The sequence below is a fragment of the Garra rufa genome, chromosome 25 (assembly GCF_049309525.1).
Source record: "Garra rufa chromosome 25, GarRuf1.0, whole genome shotgun sequence".
Taxonomy (NCBI): Eukaryota; Metazoa; Chordata; class Actinopteri; order Cypriniformes; family Cyprinidae; genus Garra; species Garra rufa.
Genome location: NC_133385.1, coordinates 16,435,003 through 16,457,659, shown reverse-complemented (window position 1 = coordinate 16,457,659; position 22,657 = coordinate 16,435,003). Strand labels below are relative to the sequence as shown.

At 38.1% G+C, this 22,657-nt stretch overlaps 1 protein-coding gene and 1 long non-coding RNA gene across 3 annotated transcripts in view; one reads left to right on the top strand and one right to left on the bottom strand.

Moving 5' to 3' along the window:
* Positions 1–20,103, top strand: part of ckap5 (cytoskeleton associated protein 5) — a 28,374-nt gene extending 8,271 nt beyond the window's left edge. Inside the window, exons 10-45 of one of the 2 annotated variants that reach the window (XM_073831537.1) lie at positions 81–170; positions 263–427; positions 511–639; positions 921–1,073; positions 1,153–1,251; positions 1,968–2,078; positions 2,182–2,274; positions 2,364–2,549; positions 2,641–2,735; positions 2,841–2,898; positions 3,053–3,178; positions 5,503–5,642; positions 5,748–5,922; positions 6,050–6,163; positions 6,258–6,386; positions 7,085–7,279; positions 7,490–7,622; positions 7,827–7,924; positions 10,292–10,417; positions 10,497–10,646; positions 10,727–10,930; positions 11,019–11,154; positions 11,250–11,443; positions 11,527–11,693; positions 11,861–11,884; positions 13,368–13,541; positions 13,650–13,770; positions 14,188–14,367; positions 14,573–14,760; positions 14,881–14,956; positions 16,719–16,907; positions 17,001–17,138; positions 17,231–17,314; positions 17,405–17,564; positions 17,640–17,782; positions 19,341–20,103. In XM_073831537.1, coding sequence (XP_073687638.1) covers positions 81–170; positions 263–427; positions 511–639; positions 921–1,073; positions 1,153–1,251; positions 1,968–2,078; positions 2,182–2,274; positions 2,364–2,549; positions 2,641–2,735; positions 2,841–2,898; positions 3,053–3,178; positions 5,503–5,642; positions 5,748–5,922; positions 6,050–6,163; positions 6,258–6,386; positions 7,085–7,279; positions 7,490–7,622; positions 7,827–7,924; positions 10,292–10,417; positions 10,497–10,646; positions 10,727–10,930; positions 11,019–11,154; positions 11,250–11,443; positions 11,527–11,693; positions 11,861–11,884; positions 13,368–13,541; positions 13,650–13,770; positions 14,188–14,367; positions 14,573–14,760; positions 14,881–14,956; positions 16,719–16,907; positions 17,001–17,138; positions 17,231–17,314; positions 17,405–17,564; positions 17,640–17,782; positions 19,341–19,562 — 4,965 coding nt within the window. In that variant the 3' untranslated portion in view covers positions 19,563–20,103. The remainder of the gene's footprint in view (positions 1–80; positions 171–262; positions 428–510; positions 640–920; positions 1,074–1,152; positions 1,252–1,967; positions 2,079–2,181; positions 2,275–2,363; positions 2,550–2,640; positions 2,736–2,840; positions 2,899–3,052; positions 3,179–5,502; positions 5,643–5,747; positions 5,923–6,049; positions 6,164–6,257; positions 6,387–7,084; positions 7,280–7,489; positions 7,623–7,826; positions 7,925–10,291; positions 10,418–10,496; positions 10,647–10,726; positions 10,931–11,018; positions 11,155–11,249; positions 11,444–11,526; positions 11,694–11,860; positions 11,885–13,367; positions 13,542–13,649; positions 13,771–14,187; positions 14,368–14,572; positions 14,761–14,880; positions 14,957–16,718; positions 16,908–17,000; positions 17,139–17,230; positions 17,315–17,404; positions 17,565–17,639; positions 17,783–19,340) is intronic. The other variant, XM_073831538.1, reaches the window with a different exon arrangement.
* Positions 14,173–14,694, bottom strand: LOC141301284 (uncharacterized). The gene is made up of 3 exons (XR_012342150.1): positions 14,558–14,694; positions 14,384–14,456; positions 14,173–14,310 (listed from the first exon to the last, which is right to left on the bottom strand). It is a non-coding gene; the product is annotated as an uncharacterized lncRNA (long non-coding RNA).
* Positions 20,104–22,657: the final 2,554 nt, after the last annotated feature.

Sequence of the window (22,657 nt, the reverse complement as noted above, 5' to 3'; positions counted from 1 at the left end):
ACTTCACGGAAAAAAGATAAGCAAATCGTGATGGTTGTTCAAAGTAAATAGACCACAGTTTAAATTGTTTTCTTTTGAAGGTCGTGCCAACCATCTTGGAGAAGTTCAAGGAGAAGAAACCTCAGGTGGTTCAGGCCTTGCAAGAGGCCATTGATGCAATCTTCCTTACTGTGAGTATTCAAAAAGCATGGTGGCAGTTGACTGATAAACACTTTGGAAATTTGATCAGTTCTTAACTTGGAAAATGGCGACTGTGTTGCAGACAACCTTGCAAAACATCAGTGAGGATGTTCTGGCAGTGATGGACAACAAGAACCCCTCTATCAAGCAACAGGCTTCGCTGTTCCTTGCCAGAAGCTTTCGTCACTGCACCCCGAGCACATTGCCAAAAAGCGTTCTGAAGCCATTCTGTGCAGCGTTCCTCAAGGTACAGATTCCTCTCCAGTCAACACATTGAAATGCTTTCTGAAATGTGTCAGTACTGTCATCTTTGGGACTTTTTCTCTGCAGCAAGTGAATGATTCTGCTCCGGAGGTCAGAGATGCTGCTTTTGAGGCTTTGGGGACGGCCATGAAGGTGGTAGGGGAGAAAGCAGTCAATCCATTCCTGGCTGATGTTGACAAACTCAAGTTGGACAAGGTAAAAACTTGTTTAGCTCAATGTCAATTGTCTTAAGAACCTGTAATTATATATAAAAAAAAAGATATATAATATATAGAGTGTATGTATTACAAAAACTGGTTATAAAAAAAAAAAAACAATTAACTTAAAATTGCTAGTCAGAGGTGAACAACTCACATCATCATTGTACGTACTTGCCAGTTTTGCATGCAAATGTGTCAGGCAGTAGGCAAACAGACTGTGGGTGGAACTAGTGCAAGAGTTCATGACTCTTCCTTTCATTTTTAATGCATAACTAGATAAAAGAATGTGCTGATAAAGTGGAGCTTGTTGGAAAGAAAGGAGGTGGCGGTGGAGGAGAGAAGAAAGAGAAACCTGCTGCTAAAGCACCTCCACCTGTTGAAGCACCTGCCAAACCATCTGGGCCTCCTAAGAAAGCTCCTCCTGCAAAGGTACCATTAGTTATTTTGTTAAATTGGTTATTTTAAAACAAGACAAATGAATTTAAACTGTCTTGTTCCCTACAAACAGGCTGCAGGACCTCCCAAGAAGGGCAAACCTGCCTCAGCTCAGAGTGGGAAGTCCAAGAAAGCTCCAGAAACGAAGGAAACTGTCGAAACGGAGTTATCTGTACGTCTGTAATTTTACATTGACACATTTAATATTTTATCAAAGTTCACCAAAATGTAAAGTTATTGTAAAAGCCTGTTTCCGCCACTGAATTAACAAATATCTTTTATCTCATATTTCTGACTTTTTTCCTCACAATTGTGAGTTTACTTTTTTTTTTTTTTTTTTTTTTCCCAATCAGAATTGCGTAATACAACCCTACAATTCTAACTTTTTTCAGAATTGTTAGAAATAAACTCAATTCTGAGAAATGAGCTTGCAGTTCTGAGAAATTAAGTCAGAATTTTTGCATTTCTGAGAAACAAACTCACAACTGAGAAAGAACTCATAATTCTGAGAAACGAACTTGCAATTCTAAAAAATAACTCTATTCTAAAAGAAAGCACTCTCAATTCTGAGAAACTAACAAACTCGCAATTCTAAAACCAACTTTCAAACTGACTTTATAACACAGTTTTCAGTTACGTCAGATTTGTGAGCTATAAACTTGCAGTTCTTAGAACATATCAATCTTTTTACAATCTTCTCAGAATTGAACTTTTAAAGTTTGTATCTCACAGTTCTGAAGAAAAAACGTCAAGTGTTGTGAGAACAATTCTGGGGTGGGGGTGGGGGAGTCCGAATTGTAAGGTTTATTTATTTTTTTGTTCAGTGGTGGAAACTGGTTCCCTAGGTATAATGCAAAATGGTCACATAATTGCTATTTGTGTTACCAGCCGGAAGTGTGTGAGGAGAAGGCTGCTGCTGTGCTCCCAGCCTCCTGTATGCAGCTGCTGGACAGCGGTAACTGGAAGGAGAGACTTGCTAGCATGGAGGAGTTTCAAAGGGTGACTGGATTTTGTATCTTTTTGTGCTGTTTTTTTTTTTTAGCGCTTTTATAATCAATTCAACATGAGGAACATGATCTAAACTTGAATGTGGTGTTCTCAGGCTGTGGAGCAGATGGACAAATCAGAAATGCCATGCCAGGCTTTAGTCAGGATGCTGGCTAAGAAACCTGGATGGAAAGAGACCAACTTTCAGGTAGTCCTCTTAACTATGTAGGGCTGTTCTTAATTCTCAGGGTTTGGCATTCGATCTGGTACTAGTTTCCATTGTCTTTCTGTCTCCAGGTAATGCAAATGAAGCTCCACATTGTGGGTCTAATCGCACAAAAGGGATCCTTCTCAAAGACATCCGCACTGGTGGTTTTGGATGGTCTGGTTGATAAGATTGGAGACGTGAAGTGTGGAAGTAATGCTAAAGAGGCTCTCACTGCTATCGGGGAGGCCTGTTCTCTACCGTGGACTGCTGAACAGGTTGGTGTTTGTGCTGTGGGACCGTTTCTGCATTTTGAACTAGCAGGAAATTTTAAATCATTTCTTAATATGCTCATTTCTTAATTTGCAGGTTGTCTCTTTGGCTTTCGCTCAGAAAAATCCTAAAAACCAAGCAGAGACGTTGAACTGGTTGGCCAATGCTATGAAGGAGTTTGGATTTGCAGGGTGAGCAGTGTGTCTACCTCAACTTTAAAAAAAAAAAAAACATTTCTTAATGCTGTAAATTCTCATTTCTAATTCTGAATCTGAATCTAATTCCCCCTAATCTAGAATAAACGTCAAGGCGTTCATCAACAATGTCAAAACTGCTTTGGGTGCCACAAATCCTGTGAGTCATAGTTTCAGTATACATAACCATACTTCTATTGTGCCTTTCAAGTGGATTTGCCTGAAATATTATGACTTTATTTTGATCATTAGTCAAACTGCAATGGAAATCCTGATGTAATTGTGTGTAATGAGCTGTTGTTTGTTAACTTCAGGCTGTGAGGACATCAGCAATCACTCTGTTGGGAGTCATGTATCTGTACATGGGCGCTCCCCTGCGCATGTTCTTTGAAGATGAAAAACCAGCCCTCCTTTCACAAATTGATGCTGAGTTTGAAAAGGTAAATATGCTCTTTTGAAATGCAGTAATTGACAGTGGCTGTTTCATAGAGTTGCCTTGACCATCAGTGTGTTTTAGCTTCCACTAAAACCTGTTTTAAGTACATAATCATTTGAACCACACCTGCTTGCTTATTGTTTTAATTTGGAATGGCCAGTCCCTCCCTACCTAGCTTATGTCGAATACATAATAGGGGTGTGTGTTTGTATATTTTTGTTTCACTGTCTGTAATGCCAGCGTTTGTCCATTAGTTGCACATCGTTTTATCTTATTTTCACACTGCTGATGTATTTGAAACTTATTTCTGAAGGTATTTGTTGATTTATTGATTTATTGATGCTAGTTAAATAAGCAAGACTATAAACTGTAAATGAACTAAATCAAAGGTAAACAAGTGCATAATGAAATATCCAAAATCAAGTAAATAAAATAGAGCTGCAAGCAGCGATTACTGGGGTTCAAGCGCTTTAAGGCATTTAAGCACATATTTTAAAAAAAGACATTATTTAGCAAGCCTGTAACCAACTAAAATCAATGATTTTAAAAAGGCATTTTTGGCAAATCCTGGTAATTTGCCATAGAAATGTTTTTTTTACGTTTATGACTTATCGCACCAGCTTATCTAGTATCACCCGTCGCATGTGCTCACTTCCTACGGGCTTTGTAGGATTTTGAGTGAGTTTGGACAGGCCCCTTTTCTAAATGACCCCATTATAGCTTCCCAAAGGGTAAATTTCAACTTTAATTTTTTTTTATTAATTTTTTTTATAATTGACCTAGAGTCCAGAGAATTGTACTGCAGTGTTTTTCCAGATTGAGCATAAAACCTAGGACTGGTTTGCAAAACAAACATTTTAAATGACAACAGTGGTTCTAGTAGCTGTCCAAAATGAGAAGTTCCATGATATAATACGAATGTCGTGTGTATGTGTGGGGAAAAAAGTAAAATCATATACACCCTTGACAATATCACACCTCCAAATGGTCGATTTCTTTCAAATTTCTCACAGACCTTTTAAGAGCTTTAAGTCAAACAGGCCTGCCACGTTTTGTTCCTATCACCCTCTGTTAACATTGTCTAAGGCTGCATTTACAGTATTGCGTTTTTGTTTTAAAACGCATAACTTTTGCTATGGTTACACCTGATGTTTACACTACTTCAGCATTTTCGACCCTTTGAAAACAGAGACTTTTGAAAACGCTTTAGACCCGGTTTTAGTTTGAAAACTCTGGGGTTGCATTTCAGTGTAAACAGACCAAAACGGAGACTTTAAATATGGTTGTACCTGCATGAATGGTCATATGACATGCGTTTTCGGTTGTGTAGTGTAGACTGAGATTGTTTCGGAAACGCTAGTGTAGACTACTGCGTTTTCATTTTAAAGTGGAGTTTTAATATTTATTTTATTATATATATATATATATATAAAAAATTTTTTTTTTTTTTTTAAGATGCACATGTCCTTATAGACACTTGAGGCACTTTGGACAAAGGACAGCGATTTTCATGTTGATGGGATAATAGGATTATAGTGCCACCAAATGGCCGAGCTCCGTGATTTTTGTCCTGTGACCTCATGTTAAGCTCTTGCATAACTGTTCTGAGTTGAGCGAAGATCTCATTCGATTCAAGAGTTATAGGCATTTTACAAAAAGTGGCCCTGTCCCTTTTGAACGTTCGGGCATCCCTTTGTGACAGTGATAACTATTGATATTCACTCTCCAGAGAATCTTTCTGCACTGGTTTGGTTCCAGTTGGGAAAAAAAAATTGGGACTAGATTGAAATAGGATTTTTTTTTCTTGTTTTTTTTTTTTTTTTTTTTTTTTTTCTTCAGATAATCCAAAATACCCAAAAAATGTTGTCTGGCGTGAGCCCAGGATTACAATTACATAAGACCCTTGAACCTGCAACTGACAGTTTAGGAGTTATGAGCGATTTCATACTATTGATCGCTGTAGTGCCCCCGTCAGGCTTATTGAGGCAAGCCTTGGTCACGTTTTCGGCGGTGTGAGTACTACCATCCCTCCAAGTTTAAAGTCTGTACAGTTTGGGGTTTGATCTGCACGATCAGTTTTAAATAGAGATTGCTGATCTGTGGCCATTCTAACAATTACAGTAGGGTTTAAGCATTACGCACTTGAACCCCAAATTAGTAAATTAGAGAAAAATAAATGAAAGGAAAAAGATCAACAAACAAGTAAATAAAAATAGATGAGTACAAATTTAAACAAAAGAAAAAAGGAGCAAAAGAAAATAAAGTATTTGTTGTATTTTCAATGATCACCTTTTAAATCTTGTCAATTATATATTTTTTTTACGACAGATGCAGGGTCAGTCTCCTCCCGCCCCCAGCCGTGGCGCCAAAAAAGCAGGAGCAGATGAGGAGGGAGATGCTGCTGAAGAAGAGGAGGTGGACGGTGGAGCTGGAGACATCATGGACCTGCTGCCCAGAACTGATATCAGGTCTGTGAGAGTGGCAATTTTCTTTTCAAATTATACATTCATCAAACAGTTTCTGAATCCCAGTGTGAACAAACCAGTAAGATTAAGACTGATTTTTGTTTACAGTGATAAAATCACATCGGAAATGGTGTCAAATATCAGCGACAAGAACTGGAAGATCAGGAAGGTGGGGCTTGATGAGGTGGCCAATGTAATTTCTGAGGCCAAATTCATCCAAGCCAACATCGGCGAGCTGCCGATGGCACTGAAGGGCCGTCTCAATGATTCCAACAAACTACTGGTAATTGTTTTTACTTTTAACTCACTAAACCACATTTAAACATTCAGACGGTTAAAGTGCTCTCCATTGCCCTCCAGACATCGGCAAGTTAAAGACATGGTTGTAATCACGTAAAATGTGTCTGTAGGTCCAGCAGACTCTCAATATCCTGCAGCAGATAGCCACGGCCATGGGTCCGTCACTCAAACAGCACGTCAAGAACCTGGGAATTCCAATCATTACTGTTCTTGGTGACAGCAAGGTATGAAACGATGATTGGGAGTCTGTGGTGTGGCATCACACAGGTTTGTGAAGCTCAGATGACCTAAAAATTTGTTTGAAATTTGACTTTTCAGCCTAACGTCCGTGCTGCTGCCTTGACAACGCTGAATGCATGGGTGGAGCAGACTGGAATGAAGGAGTGGCTTGAAGGAGAGGACTTAGCAGAGGAACTCAAGAGGGAAAACCCCTTCCTCAGACAGGAGGTAATGTAATATGTAATGCCTGGCATATGAAGTAAATGAAACCTTTCAACAAAATATTAAAAAGGAGAATAAAATAGGATGATATAAAAATGTGGAGCTCATACTTATAGAAAAGGCATGGCTAAAACACCAAACGTTAACAAAAATAACCTGAAAGCCCTTAAAGGGATAGTTCACCCCAAAATGAAAATTGTTATACCCTCATGCTGTTCCAAATCTGTAAGACCTTTGTTCATCTTCAGAACACAAATTAAGAGCTTTCTGACCCTGCATAGACTGCAACGCAACAGAATGGTGAAGACTGAAACTAAAGAGAAGAAATTGTTGAATGAAGTCGTTATTTTTGTTTTCTTTGCGCACAGTGTTCTTGTAGCTTCATAACATCACTGTTAAACCACTGATGTCACATTGACTATTTTAACGACGTCCTTACTACCTTTCTGGGCCTTGAACATGGTAGTTGCATTGCTGTCTGTGCAGAGTCAGAAAGCTTTTGGGTTTCGTCAAAAATATCTTAATTTGTGTTCTGAAGTTGATCATAAAGATGGTCTTATGGGTTTGGAACAACATGAGGGTGAGAACCCAAAAATGGTACCTAATGTACCTGTCATTAGGTAAACTATCCCTTTAAGTGTAGTAGCTTATCAGTGACTTTATTTGATCGATGATCACAAGCTAAAATGCTGTTAATTCTGTAGCTGCTGGGCTGGCTTGCTGAGAAGTTGCCCACAATGCGTGCGGTGCCTACGGACCTCATGCTGTGTGTGCCTCACCTGTACGTCTGCCTGGAGGACCGCAGTGGAGACGTGCGCAAGAAAGCTCAGGATGCACTTCCTACTTTCATGATGCACCTGAGCTACGAGAAGATGTTCAAGGCTACCGGCAAACTGAAAGTAAGTGGGAGAGTTTTATGTTCGATTTATGTCTTGACTGTCACTTTTTGATCACTAAAATGAATCCTGAATAAAAGTGATTTTTTTTTTTTTTTTTTCTTCTTCGTTCAAGGTTATTTTAGATGGTTGATAAGATCAAAACTCATGGATCAACTTTTGACCATAAAAAAGCAGTTGTATGACATCAGTGTCACTCTTGTCTTACTGCAGCAGGCCTCAAAAGACCAGGTGGTTGGCATGCTGGAGAAGGCCAGGGCTGTGATGCCAGCCAAGCCTGCAGCTCCTGCCAAAGCTGCAGCTTCCAAACACGCCTCCAGCGCCCCTGCTGCCAAACCTGCCGCAGGTTCCTACACTTTCCATTTAACCACAGCTAACATGACCTATATCTACTCTTATTATTATTATTATTATTTATTATTATTATTATTATTATATTTTTTATCCTTAAATCAAATAAACCAGCGGAACAATGTCAATTAAAAAGGTTTTCTAAAGATTTAAATTTGAAAGATTCTGGACTCAACTTGAACGTCTTTTTATTTTACAGCTCCAGCCAGGAACCAAATTCCCAGTGAAGATTTCAGTGAACCAGAACCCAAACCAGACACTAAGAAAGCTAAACCAGCAGGTCCTGCGGCTAAAAAGGTGTGGCACATTTCAGTGTTTCTGCTTTGACTGCATTGGGTTAGGGTTAGGGTTGCTGCTCATGAAATATTTAAAACCTTTTCCTAAACTGAAACTGTCATCTGAAACATCAGGTTCATAATACACAAGGAGTTGTTCATGGAAAGACAGTGACTGTTCTTTTGTGTTTAAAGGGGACCCTGGGTATTATGACATGTATGGTAATGGTAATGATGTAGATTTTATCTCTTACTGAAATATGTAGTTAAACCCATGTAAGATTTATTTAAAATCCACATTGTTTTATACATACTTTGGGCTATGGGGGTGCCATTATAATGTGAAATGGTTGCGCTGGGTAAGCCACTGTTTCTATTTTTACGGCAATACAACTCAAATAAAATACTGATATGATGAACGCGGCTACTGAAAGAGCTTACAGGTGGCAATGGATGTAAGTGTAGGCTTAAAGCAAATGTCATACCATTTATTTTCCCCATGAGTCTAAACGCCCCCGGATATCGTGTGAAATCCTTCAGTGGCTGTGGTGTCGGCATGTTAACATCCTGCCAGGATGGCATCTGGCGTTTCTTGTCTCTGCCATTGTTTTGATAAAATTAGCAACAGGTAAGTGCAGTAGCTCACTGAGTGCAGCCTTTTCTCATCATTGAAATAATGTTGCCCCCATAGTCCAAAATATGTATAAAACGATGTGGAATTTTTAAAAAATGCACTTTAATAGGTTTTCTGCTAGTAAGATGAATGATTTGTTGTATTAAGCCATACAGGTCTTACAATTTGGCCTATTTTTCTATAAATGTAAAAACAGTCTGAGAATGAATTGGGTTCTGCATTTGTTTTAAATGAGTGTTGCTCTCTAAAGCGTCATTCTATGCACTAGAGAGAGAGCATGGAGCTCAAGGTGAAGGGAGAGAAAGATAATGCTAAACAAAATGGGCTCTCAAGAGGGACGCCTAGCAGCATAAAGGTATATTACAATCTCAGAGCGCCAATGGAGCTGGTATGAGGTGGCACGGTTTGGTGTGGAAGCACTGCATGTAACGTAAACATTCACGTGATGTTTTATTAACAAATTTCGGGAAGAGTTCACACAGATAATTAACATGGCCAATTCACCCTTAGCAATCACTCTCCCTATCCAATCAGCGTAGGAAAGAATCCCTATAAATAACACAAGCCCATGTGGGGGGGGGCACTTATAGGGTTCGGGCCAGTGCTGAGCTCGGACCACTCCCCCTGGGCGGGGGAGAACCCCGGGCTCGGGAATGACTACCGAGCTTGAGGCCCTCTACCAGACAGCACGCCAAATACGCACAACCTTCCGCTCAGTTTATTATCTGTAAGAGGGAACTTGTGAACTTTCTGTAATCTCGTCTTCATTATTCAGCTGTAATGGTCCAATCTAATTTTGGTAGTCAGTGGAAATTATTACAATTATTGTAATGAGAAGCAGGTATAAACCTGTTGCTAACAAGAAGCTTTAAAATGAAAATTAACCAGTGATTTACTCACCCTCAAGCCATCCTAGGTGTGTCTGATTTTCTTCTGTCAGACCAATACAGTTGGAGCTATATTAAATGTCCTGACTCTTCCAAGATTTATAATGGCAGTGAATGAGTGTTGAGATTTTGAAGTCCAATAAAGGGCATCCATCCATCATAAAAAGTACTTTACACAGCTCTGGGGGGTTAGTAAAGGCCTTCTAAAACAAATTGATGTTTAAGAAAAATATCCATATTTAAAACTGTATAAACCATAATCTTTATCTTCTGCTAACTGTCGTATACTGGTTTATGAGAGTGGCGTTCCAGTGGATGACAGGATGTAGGTGTAGCATAAGCTCCAGTGAGAATATGTTCAAGTTTTGGAAAACCAGTCTCGTTTTGTACTATGACCGGTGTTTTGATTTGCTCTCTCCTCTGCGTTTCTGCGTTCGTCACTTCTCACCGGAACTCCAGCTTCACCCACATCCTACGTCATCTGCTGGAACGACACTTTCATGAACGCATGTGCGACAGTTAGCGGCAGCTAGAGATTAAGGTTTATAAAGTTTAAAATATGGAAATTTTTCCTACACAAACACACAAATTTGCTTCGGAAAGTCTTTAGTGCCCCATGTGGCTCCAGAGCATTAATAATCAATATCAGAATTGGCTTTATTCGTCAGGTGTGCGCAAACACGCAAGGAATTTGTTGTGGTTTTTAATGCCATGATGTTTATTCATTTATTTGCTATAGGTCTTTGTTTGATAAATGGGTTTAAAATGACCAATCCTGCTTGGCAGAGGCATTAGCATCAAAGAAATTCTTGACCTAAAGTAACAGAGCTTGAGACTTTGTGTAACAATTGTTTTCTTCACCCTTTAGGGTGTTGTGGGTAAGAAACCTCCAGTTAAGGCTGGTGCAAAGGATGAGGAGGACAAATCCGGTCCCATCTTCATCCTCGTTCCCAATGGCAAAGAGCAGAGGATCAAGGATGAGAAGTCACTGAAGGTAAGCAGCTTTTGCTCCGTTGAGTAGCACCGTTAGGCTTTTTGCCATGTTTGGTTACCATTTTTTAACTCTTCTCTAGATTCTCAAGTGGAACTTCATGACTCCTCGTGACGAGTATGTGGAGCAGCTGAAGACTCAAATGTCCACATGTCTGGCCAAGTGGCTCCAAGATGAACTTTTCCACTTTGACTTTCAGCGCCATGTAAAAGCTATTGGAGCCATGATTGAGGTTAGTCATGTGGCAATTGGTGAATCATATTTTATTAATCTGTACTAGACTTCCATACAACTTGTGGCTGTATTTTCCAGCACATGGAGCCAGAGTGTGAAGCTGTGATTGGCTGTCTTGATCTAATATTGAAGTGGTTCACCTTGCGGTTCTTTGACACAAACACCAGTGTGTTGATGAAAGCCCTGGAGTTCCTCAAGCTGCTCTTCACCATGCTGAGCAGGAAGAACTACCAGCTCAATGACTACGAGGCCTCATCTTTCATCCCCTACATGATCCTCAAGGTGGGTCTTCCTTTTTTTTAACTTTGGTGCAGCTAGTTTGTTGAAAAACACAGCCTAACATGGTGCTTCTTGGTTTCTTGTCCTTCAGGTTGGAGAGTCAAAAGATGTGGTGCGTAAAGACGTCAGAGCCATTCTGACGATGCTGTGTAAAGTCTACGCCGCCAGTAAAGTCTTCCCCTTCCTAATGGAAGGGACCAAATCCAAAAACTCAAAGCAGAGATCTGGTAAATGCACATGGATTTGGTTTCTCAATCACAGATGGTCATTATTTACAGTGGAAAGTATCTTTATCATGGTTTCTCTCTTAACTATTCTTCAGAATGTCTTGAGGAACTCGGCTGCCTGATTGAGAACTTCAGTATGAATGTGTGCCAGCCGACTCCAGCCAAGGCTCTCAAAGACATCGCCGTTCACATTGGAGACCGTGACACTACTGTCCGCAACGCTGCGCTCAATACAGTTGTGGCTGCCTATAACGCCTGTGGAGATCAAGTCTTCAAACTCATCGGCAATGTAAGACGATAATTCACTTTTATTACGAAGTTAAATCTGATGTGTCATGCTAAAATCAACTTTGAACTTTTTTTATTCTCAAGTTGTCTGAGAAAGAAATGAGCATGCTAGAAGAAAGGATCAAACGTTCGGCCAAGAAGACGCCTGCAGTCTCTGCCAAACAGGAGCGACCACAGAAAGAGCATCCCACCAATCCTAATGCAACCTTCCTGCGCAAGCCCGCTCAAGAGGAAGTACCCAACAAGCTCAAGTATGTACTGATTATGCACTCTTGAATGATCATTTCCTGGCCCATGTGTAATACTTTCTATACACGCATAGTCTCATTCTGTCCTCTTGCATGTTGTTTCTTAATCCTGAGCTTTTCTCTTCGCCTCTTACTATTCCTTTCTTTTCTTCGCTGCCCTCCATGGACAGAATAATGTATCGCACTTACAGGATGTAAGTACTGCCATACAGCTGTAGCCACTGCTCACAAGGCACCTGACATCCTGGAGGTCTAGAGATCACAAAAAAAATGGACTGAAATATTAGGGACTTTATTAGATCTTATGGATGACTGTTTCATATTTGATATGAATTCGCTTAGTGATTTATGTAAGGAGTATACACTATTAGTATTAATTTTTGAACTAAGATTTTATTAATTTTTTTTTATAAAGACGTGTCTTATGCTCATCAAGCCTGCATTTATTTGATCCAAATTACAGGGAAAAAAACTGTAAAATTAAAACATTTCTATTTAAAATTACTTTTTCTATTTGAAAATTTGAAAATTTAATTTATTCCTGTGATTTCAAAGCTGAATTTTTAGCATCATTATTCCAGTCACATGGTCCTTCAGAGATCATTCTAATACTCTGATTTGCTGCTCAAAAAAACAATAATAATAATTTATTATTATTATTATTATTATTTATTATTGTATTGAAAACAGCTGAGTGGATTTTTTTTTTTCAGGTTTCTTTGAATAGAAAGTTCAGAAGAACAGCATTTATCTAAAATAGAAATCATTGTACATGTCTCTATCATCACTTTTGAAGCATCCTTGCTAAATAAGTGTTAATTTTTGAATGGTATAGTGTATAATGTTTCAAAAGTTTATTTTAGATAAATGCTGATCTTTCTGTTCATCAAAGAATCCTTAAAATGATGCTGAAAACTTTGCTTTGATTACAGGAATAAATTAAGTTTTTAAATGTATTCAAATAGAAAGCAGTTATTTTTTTAAATGGTAAAAAAAATCACAATATTACTGCTTTTGCTGTATTTTGGATCAAATAAATGCATGCTTGGTGAGCCGAGGAGACTTTAAAAAAAAAAAAAACCTTAATCTTGACTGGTAGTGTATAACAGTAAAAACGTAGTTTGAAAGTCAAGTATGTTTCCACACTTTCATTAATTTGAAATAGTAAAAACATGTTAAGTTTTCCGTGACTATTCAGAAACGTTGCATTAAAAAATTAAATCAATTTTTATTTAAATTAAAATTTTGGAAAATCTTAACCCAATTTTTTGAATGGGAGTCTGTTAGTGTACGTACTTGTGCAATGTATTTGATAAAAGATATGCGATTTAGAGAGAATTTGCACAAGGGCATTAATTAATGATAGACTAAATTTGAAACCGATTCAATAAGTCTATTTGAACTTAAAAAAGGAATGTAAATGGTCATTTGATTCTTTTTAACGCTACGATTAATGCTCCTGTACCTGAAACTATTCCGGTGACTTGAATATAGTTTAAAATGGCGATATTCATTGTTGCAAATTTTGTATTTCAAGGAAACTCAAGGAAGTGGATTACGCTTTGATACTTTCATTATGGCTGGTACCAAATCAAAAATGTGGGCTCTTATTGATGATGTGGGGATTATATAGCATAAAATTGCAGCAGAAGTGACTATTTCCTCCATTTTCGACAGACAAGCTCGGGCACAGAACGCTCACTTGGAGCAGTCGGCTCCATCCATTCCAAAAGAGTTTCAGCTGGATCTGGACGTGTTCGAGAACAACCACACATGTGCCAGCGATATCCCTGACCTGGTGCAGCACAAACTGGACGACGTTCTGGAGCCAGTCATGATTCCTGAGCGCAAGTAAGAGTCTTTAAGTCTGTTAAATCTCTTGCTTGATCAAATATTTTGGCTTCTGAAATGCCAAGGTGTTATCACTTTTGTTAAATGTTTAAATTTTGTGAATTTCAGGATGCGTTCGGTCTCTCCTCATTTTGACGACATTCACAACAGCACTGCCTCCACCATCAACTTTGTCATCTCCCAAGTGGCCAGTGGAGACATTAACACCAGTATCCAGGCCTTGGCGCAGGTGGGTGTCCTGCTTACACTATTTAGATTCTTGGATTTTTATGTTATAGCCAGGCTTGATGTTTCAAACCCGTAAGACCTTCGTTCATTTGCGGAACACCAATTAAGATATGTTTGATGAAATCCGAGAGCTATCCAACCCTGCATAGACTGCAATGCAGGTAACATGTCCAAGGCCCAGAAAGGTAGTAAGAACGTTGTTAAAATAGTCCATGTTACATCAGTGGTTCAACCGTAATTTTTTTAGAGCTATGAGAATTCTTTTCCAATAATGAACAAAGGTCTTACAGGTTTGGAATGACATGAGGGTGAGTAATTAATGACAGAATTTTCAAAATGGGGTGAACTATTCCTTTACTACTTTCCAGCAAGAATTTGCACATTCAGTAATACATTTCCCTGTTTTTCTTTTCTGCAGATCGATGAGGTTTTGAGGCAGGCAGACAAAGCGGAAGCCATGTCTGGACACATCGACCAGTTCCTCATCGCCACCTTCATGCAGCTGCGGCTCATTTACAACACGCACATGGCTGATGATCGGCTGGACAAAGAGGACATCTTCAAACTCTACAGCTGCATCATTGGAAACATGCTTTCTGTGAGTGCTGCTTTACCTTTAGTCTAGAAGAGAGCTTTTGCTTCAGCGTGGAAGACTGCAGGAAGTTCAGGCCTGATTTCTGAACACATCTAGTATTGTATTGCCAGAAACAAACAGCTTTTGTTAGCAAAAAATAGTTTATGCATGGAGAGGCAAACAAAAGTCATTGTTCTTTGGTGTGCTGAGTCACCGTGTCCATTTCCAGCTGTTCTCTATGGAGAGTCTGGCGCGTGAGGCCTCCATGGGCGTCCTGAAGGATCTGATGCATGGTCTGATCACGCTGATGTTGGACTCCAGAGTGGAGGATATCGAGGACGGACAGCAGCTCATTCGTTCTGTCAACCTGCTGGTGGTTCGAGTGCTGGAGAAATCCGATCAGACCAACATCCTAAGGTTAGCACTGGGTTTCTCCGGGAACCTTTGTTATGTGTACTGTTCTGTGTACATTTGGCCAACACTGCAGACTGACTGTAATCGATGGTTGAAGGTTAAAGGTCATTGTTTTCTTTCCAGTGCTTTGCTGGTGCTGCTGCAGGACAGTCTTATCAGCACCGCTGGCTCCCCCATGTTCTCTGAACTTGTCATGAAGGTAAAACTTGTGCACTTTGTGGACGCATATGCATGTTGACATTTGAGCTACATCATAGTGTAAGCAGAACTCTTGGCCCATGTGTTTTGGGACTTTCCATGATCTAAAGAAATCATGATGGATAAAATTTATTTACTTGGCTGTTATTTGGTGTGTTTGGTGTTTTCTTGGCGTCAGTATACACCCAATGGAAGCGCATCATTTTCCTAACTATTTTATTGCAAAAGTTTTAGTCTTGCATGAGGTGGTTTTTCAGGCTGTTTGAAAAAGGAATCTTTAAAAAAAAAAAAGGCTGTGGGAAACAATTTTTTTTCGCATTTACAGGTCACCTGGCGTGCGTAAACGTCACTTGATCATTCTTTAATGTATTATAACCTTCAAAAAACACTGCTCTCAATGTTCTCCAACAAAACAAGCTGCGTTTCCTTGACCCTTCAAATTGAAATTGCAAATTTAGTATACACCCAATGGAAATGCATCAGTTTCCTAAACTCTCATTTATCGTGAACGCTTTTACACTTGCATGGGGTTGGCATCATGTCGATTAATGGGAAATATTTTGGTTCAGATTTTTTTTTTTTAATCAAGAAATTGAATACACTTAGTTCCACCCACACACCCAGAAAGTTACACTGAATCATGTGTAATAATGCGTTTACATAATGTAAATTATTTTAATACCTTTTTTTTTTACTAGTAAATACCATTGTTGTAGAAATCGTAATTGCAACTTAAGCTCTGAACTTTGAGCACTATTGTGACATCAAAAACAAGACCAGTGGTCTGATCAGTTAAAGGTGGATGGTGACCTCAACATGCATTTTATATTTCATTTTATTAGTTGATTGTCTTGTGTTTTTAAATGTTTTGCAGATGAATGTCACACACACTTTTCTCCTTTTTATGGCAGTGCTAATAATCCAAGTCAGTGTTATTGTAAACTAAAACTAAAGTAAATATTTTTAACAGTTTGAATTAAATCATTTGAGGGAAAAACTTTTAATTAGTTGCCAACATTTGTTCATTTTTGTACAAGCTAAAGTATTACAAAACTGAAAGCTGATAAACTAAATGACAAAAGCATATTACAGATGTAGACTTAAAAAGCAGAAAACATAAATCTAGAAGCGAAGTAAAAATAAAACTATGTATGCAAATTGTATAATATCCAAGGTACACATTTCTAGTAACTGCAGTTAATTTTCGTATTTTTCTCGTATACTTTATTTTTGACAAAACATTCCATGTTTTGGTAGCAGTCACATTACAGAATTTTAACCCACATACTAAAACACTACTGAAACATACTAAAATACAAAAAAAAATTTGCCTAACTGTACAAAAATTTATTTGCCCCAAATAAAGAATTGTTCCCTTTTGTCAGTACCAAAACAATGATGACATATTTCGGTCGTGACTGTTACAGTAGTGACAATTATATGGGATAACACCCAAAAAAAAAACAAGATGTCACTACCAAAACATCACCAAATGTGCCTATGTCTTCAATTTAATAAAAAATAAAAAATGGCTTGTGTGGTGGCTGCGATGTATTGTAAACCTACCAACATCTGTCGACATGGAAAAAATTACATTTTAGCCGCATAACATTGGTTAATGAAGTCATTTTACAATAGTTATATCGCCATTTATAAAATATCACAAAAGTTTCGTGCAAATCTGTAATGGAAACGCAGCTTTTGATTGCAAGTATGGCCTACTTTACTTTGGCCTACTTAACACCTGTCTCTGTCCCATGCAGTGTCTATGGAGAATGATCCGTTTCCTGCCGCAGACCATCAATACTATTAATCTAGACCGCATCCTGCTGGACGTGCACAACTTCATGAAGGTTTTCCCTAAAGAGAAGCTCAAACAGCTGAAGAGTGACGTTCCCCACCGGACACTGAAGACACTGCTGCATGCACTCTGCAAGCTCACCGGCGCCAAGGTACACATTTAAGACATTAATGGAGCTGGAAAGTTTTCCATGTAACTTTTGGTTTGTGAAAGTGATCTGTGAATGTGTGTCTCTCTCTCATAGATATTAGATCACATGTCCATGATTGAGAACCGCAACGAGTCAGAACTGGAGGCACATCTGAGGCGGGTGGTCAAGCATTCGGTAAACCTCTCCGGACTCAAGTCTGACAAGGGCACAGAGAAGGGTGCCCTCAGATCGGTATGGGTCTGAACTGAAACCTTCATCTTGATGATACTTTGAAAGTTTTAGTGGCTGATCTGGTTGCTTCAACTGTGTTTTGATTCGGATAGGATGACAAACTCATCAAGGCCAAAGTGAGCGACATCCTCTCTGAGATCTTCAAAAAGATTGGCTCCAAGGAGAATACTAAAGAGGTAACAACAGTTTGCAATCTTCGCAAAATAACCAGAATTATGCAGTTCTCGGTTCAGTACTTCATTAATCAGAGTGGGGTTTTTTCTCAGGGTCTGACAGAGCTGTATGAATACAAGCAGAAGTACTCTGACGCAGACCTCGAGCCCTTCTTGAGGAACACGTCCCAGTTCTTCCAGAGTTACGTGGAGCGAGGACTCCGCATGATTGAGTCAGAACGTGAAGGAAAAGGCCGAATCCAGACTTCTGCAGGTGAGTTGGGCTAACTTTAATAAAATCTTTGTCTTGATTTTGTCCTAGCATATTGAGGTCTCTGTTGTGTTTCAGTAATCCCTCAGCACAGCACAGACTTGTATTTGCCGAGCTCCAGCACTGTGCCCATCAGCAGTAACGGAGAAGATCTAAACGCCGCCGCCTACTACGAGAGACTGAAGATCTTACGGCAACGGCGCGGCCTTGAGAACTCAACGGTTTGTCTCTTATCTTTATTTTTTTTTATTTATTTATTTTTTTCTATTGATAATATTTGATCTTTTAACAATACTTATATTAATAATAATGGTAGTTTTAACAAATTATTTATAATTTAACATTTCAGCCACTGAATAAAAAAAAGGTAAATTCGAAAACGAGATTTAAACGTGCGATTGAGTTTTTTTCTTTCTTAGAATTACGAATTTATACCTCGCAATAGTGACTTCAATTATGAATTTTCATCTCAATAGTGACTTTTTTTTCTTAATTACAAATTTATATATATTTTTTTTTTCAAATTGAATTTCTCACAGTAGTGACTTTCTCAATTACAGATTATATCTTGCAATAGTGACTTCGCAGAATTACGAATTTATATCTCACAATATTGACTTCCTCAATTACGAATTTCTCGCAATTGTGACATCTCAAAATTATAAATTTATATCTCGCAATAGTTTTTCTCAAAATTAAAAGTATATCTCGCAGTAGTTCCCCCCCCCCCTCAATTAGGAATTTATCTCGCAATTATGACTTTTCATAATTTTTAATGTATATCTCGCAATAGTGACTTTATTTGTCAGAATTACTCATTTTTATCTTGCAATAGTGACTTCTAAGAATTACTCATTCATAATTCTGAGAAATAGTCGATATTGCAAGATATAAATCTCACAACTGATTTTTTTTTCCTCAGAATTACAAACGTATCGCAATTGTGACTTCTCAGAATTATGAATTTATATCTTGCAATAGTGACTATTTTCTCAAAATTACAAATTTATCTCACAATAGTGACTTCTGAGAATTATTTCTCACAACAGTGACACTTTTTTTTTCTCAATTAAATTTATCTCACAATAGTGCCTATTTCTCAGTTACTCATATCTCGCAATAGTGACTTCTCAGAATTTTGAATTTATTTCACAACAGTGACTCTTTTTCTCTCAGAATTACAAATTTACCTCGCAATAGTTCTTTTAATTACTAATGTATGTAGTAACAGTGACTTTTCAGAATTACGAATTTATATCTTGCAATGACTTTTTTTTTTTATCTCGTGGTAGTTCCTTTTTTTTCTCCAAATTACAAATTTATCTTGCAATAGTGACTTTTTCCTCAGAAGTATACATTTATATCTCGCAATAGTGACTTCTCAATTACAAATTTGTATCTCACAATAGCGACTATTTTTCAGAATTATGAATTTATCTGGCAATCGTGACTTGTTTTTTTTTTTTTTCTCAATAACAATATACCTCGCAATTGACACTTTTCCCTCAGAATTACAAATTTATATATTGCATCTTTTTTTTCTCACAATATTGACTTTCTCAATTACTAATTTCTCACAATTGTGACTTCTCAGAATTATGAATTTATATCTCACAATAGTTATTTTATTCTCAAAAAAAAAAGTATATCTCGCAGTAGCCTTGTTTTATTTTTTTATTCAGTGGTGGAAACGGGCTTCCATAATTAATTCTTCAGCCAAGTTTTAAGAATTTTATTTATAGTATTTAAAATTGAGTTGTAAATGCTTGTCTTTGGCAGCCGGAGGAAGACCGACCTCCTCTCAGCTCCCTGAGACCATCGGTGGCCTCCTCCACAGACATGCTCCACAGCAAACTGTCCCAGCTGAAGGAGTCCCGCGAGCACTTCCAGCAGGAGCAGTCCCACTCCCACTCCCACAGCCCCACCCGCTCCTCCTCCCCCGCCTCCAACCTCGACGACCTCAAAAAGAGGCTGGAGAGGATAAAGAGCAACCGCCAGTAGATCAGCGCCTCGCCTTCATTCTCCGCTAACGCACTAGATAGCCAGCCGACTTCCCTAAACTCCAACGTTTTTCAGGGTAAACGCGTGCATAGATTACGGTTATGCGAAATAGGATGAAAAAATTAATAACTCCGTCTGTCTACATTGTATAATATTAAGTAAACATTTTCTGTATGTTAGTATTGTGCACAGTTGTTTTTGTACATACAGTGGCTAACCACACCAGGCTTTTACGTGTCATTTAGGGTTTTCCGTGTACAGTTTTCCTGTGCAGAATGCTGTAATATGTGTAACTGAGGCTTGTTTCTTTTTTTAATAGACAGTTTAGAGAAATCTAAATGTCACTTTCACTTGGTCTCAACTTCTATCTGTTCAACACTGTTTGCCATTTTTGCTGTTTTCTTTCTGCCTTTTCTTTCTCTCTCTTCCAAGCATCTCTGAAGCTCTCATAACTTTTGTAGGATTGATTCCTTTCTTTTAAGGAGCATGGCATGAAGTACTGGATCTTTCTTTTTATGTAAATAAAGTTTGCATTACTAAAGGCTGTTAATTCATTTTTTCTTTTAATATTCCCAACATTTCGCACTCTGTAGTGGGATGTTGGTTGTTGATGCATTATTTTGTATTATCCAACTGGGATTAGTGTTGAAGTGTTGCTATAAAGTTTAAGTGTATAATCTATAGTAAAAATGGCAATAAAGGTTTTTTTAATATAATCTAACAAACTACAGTTGATGCTCTTCTGAATTTTTACTTCAAGGGGCTGAGCAAGACGCTCAGCTGTGCAATGCACAATACTATTGATTCATGTACATATCAATATTGTGTATTGCACAGCTCTATAAGAATGTGGGGTTTGTACCATTTTCAAATTGTTACAAAAAATTCTTATGCTTTAGCAAGGTTATTGTTAACTAAAAGTCATTACTGAAATCTCATTTTAGTTTGAATTACTAAAATAGATAATAACTAGTTACTAAAAATGGAACCCAAACATTACAAAAAACAATTTAAAATAAATTGATTAAAATTAAGTAACTTTTCAAATATTATTTTTAACTTTTGCATTAAACTTAAAGATTTTCAATCTAATGCTGTAATACTTAACTGTATATTCAAAACAGGATTGTTAACTAAATTATTACTGAAATATTTATCATTTTAGTCTGAAGTACTAAAATAACTACAAATATAGCTGCAAGCAGCAATTACGGGGCCAAGCATTCAAAGGGGAAAATGAGGAGCTAAGGATTGCAGGAACAGCAGACCAACTGCAACAAGTAAAAAGAAGCCATTTTAAGATGATTTTAGTCAAAACGACAGAATGATGTAGAATGCCTACTGATATGATTTAATGGCTTATTAGGTTTGACCAACAGGTGGCGCTGTTATCAAATCGATGTGGTGTGTTTAGTGTGAGGTGACAAAGGCACACTCAAAGTTTGCCGTCTTTATGTCAAAGCTTTGCAGAGATAAAGCCTCAGAATCATTTTGGCATCAAGCCTAAAATTTGTAGAGGCGCTGTACGAAAACGGTTTCATCTATCAACATGAAATCCATAACTTTTTGTCAGCACAGTCTGAAGATGATCTGAGTCGATTTTGGTGAAAATCGGACTAACGGTCTAGGACTAGTTCGAAAAAGTAGGTTTTCAACATAAATCAAAATGGCGGACAGGAAGCTTGACCAACTGTGGCATATTTGGTATCTATGTTGTCGGCATGACCCAAGGAATATTTTGAGACTAATTTCATTACACTAGGCTATTGCTGTCTACAGTTATTAGCATTTTTGGACAATTTATAATTGATAGTTAATGAATGGTTTATTACTCTTGACCAATAGGTGGCGCTGTTACCAAATAGATGTGGTGTAATCAGTGTGAGGTGATAATGCCACATACAAAATTTGGTGCAAATATCTCAAAGCTTTGCGGAGATACAGCTTCAGATGCGCTTTGGCATCTTTTCAGCAAATTTGTTGATGCGTTAAATGAAAACGGTTTTTAATATCGACACAAAATCCATAACTTTTTGTCAGCATGGTCTGAAGATGATCCGAGTCAAATTTGGTGAAAATCCGACAAACGCTCTAAAGTAGGTTTTCTACATTCATCAAAATGGCGGACAGTAAGTTCGGCCAAAATTGGCATCAATGTTCTCGGCCTGACCCAAGGAATATTTTGAGATCAATTTCATTACAATAAGCCATTTTTCACATAAGTTATTAGCATTTTTTGAAATTTCGTTATAACTTTTGACCACAAGGTGGCGCTGGCCCCAAAAATTTTATGTACATTCAGGGCATAGTGCCGAACATTTTTGTAATTAATGTCGAAACGATACGCTAATCTGTTCTCAAGATACAACATTTTAAAGCTAAATTCAAAATGGCCGACTTGGATATGGTTCGACTCGGCATGCTCCTCCGAATCTAACGGGATGAGCTTTGAGATTTTTTGGCAAAGCACTGAGAAGTTATAAGCAAAAATAGCCATTTTTTATATCTCCTGACCACTAGGTGGCACTGTGACGAAACACTGCAGGTATCCTCAGGTCATGCATATTATAACACACACCAAGTTTGGTCTCAATACGTCAAACCGTTGCGGAGATATGGCCTCACGTCCATTTTTGCATGCTTTTCGTAAAATTAATTAGCGTGTTATTCGAGAACGGTTTGTCCAATCAACTTGAATTCCATAACTTTTTGCCAGCATGGTCTGAAGATGATCTGAGCCAATTTTGGTGACAATCAGACAAACCGTCTAGGACGAGTTCGAAAAAGTAGGTTTTACAAACAATAAATTATAGAAAAAAAACCTAAACCTTACGATTTTTGAATTTTGGTGTTCATTCGACTCGGCATGACCCAAGGATTCAGAGAAAAAGTTATTAGCAAAAAGAAAGTGAAATTTCGGACAAGTGGTGGCGCTAGAGAGTTTTAGTTAGAGACATCAAACTTGCTATGGTTAATGTTGGGACTGTCCTCTATCAGTGTGCAAAATTATACAACTTTCCCGCAAGCGGTTCTATGGGCTGCCATAGACTTGCGGCGGAAGAAACGGAAAAAGAAGAATAAGAACGCTAACGGAT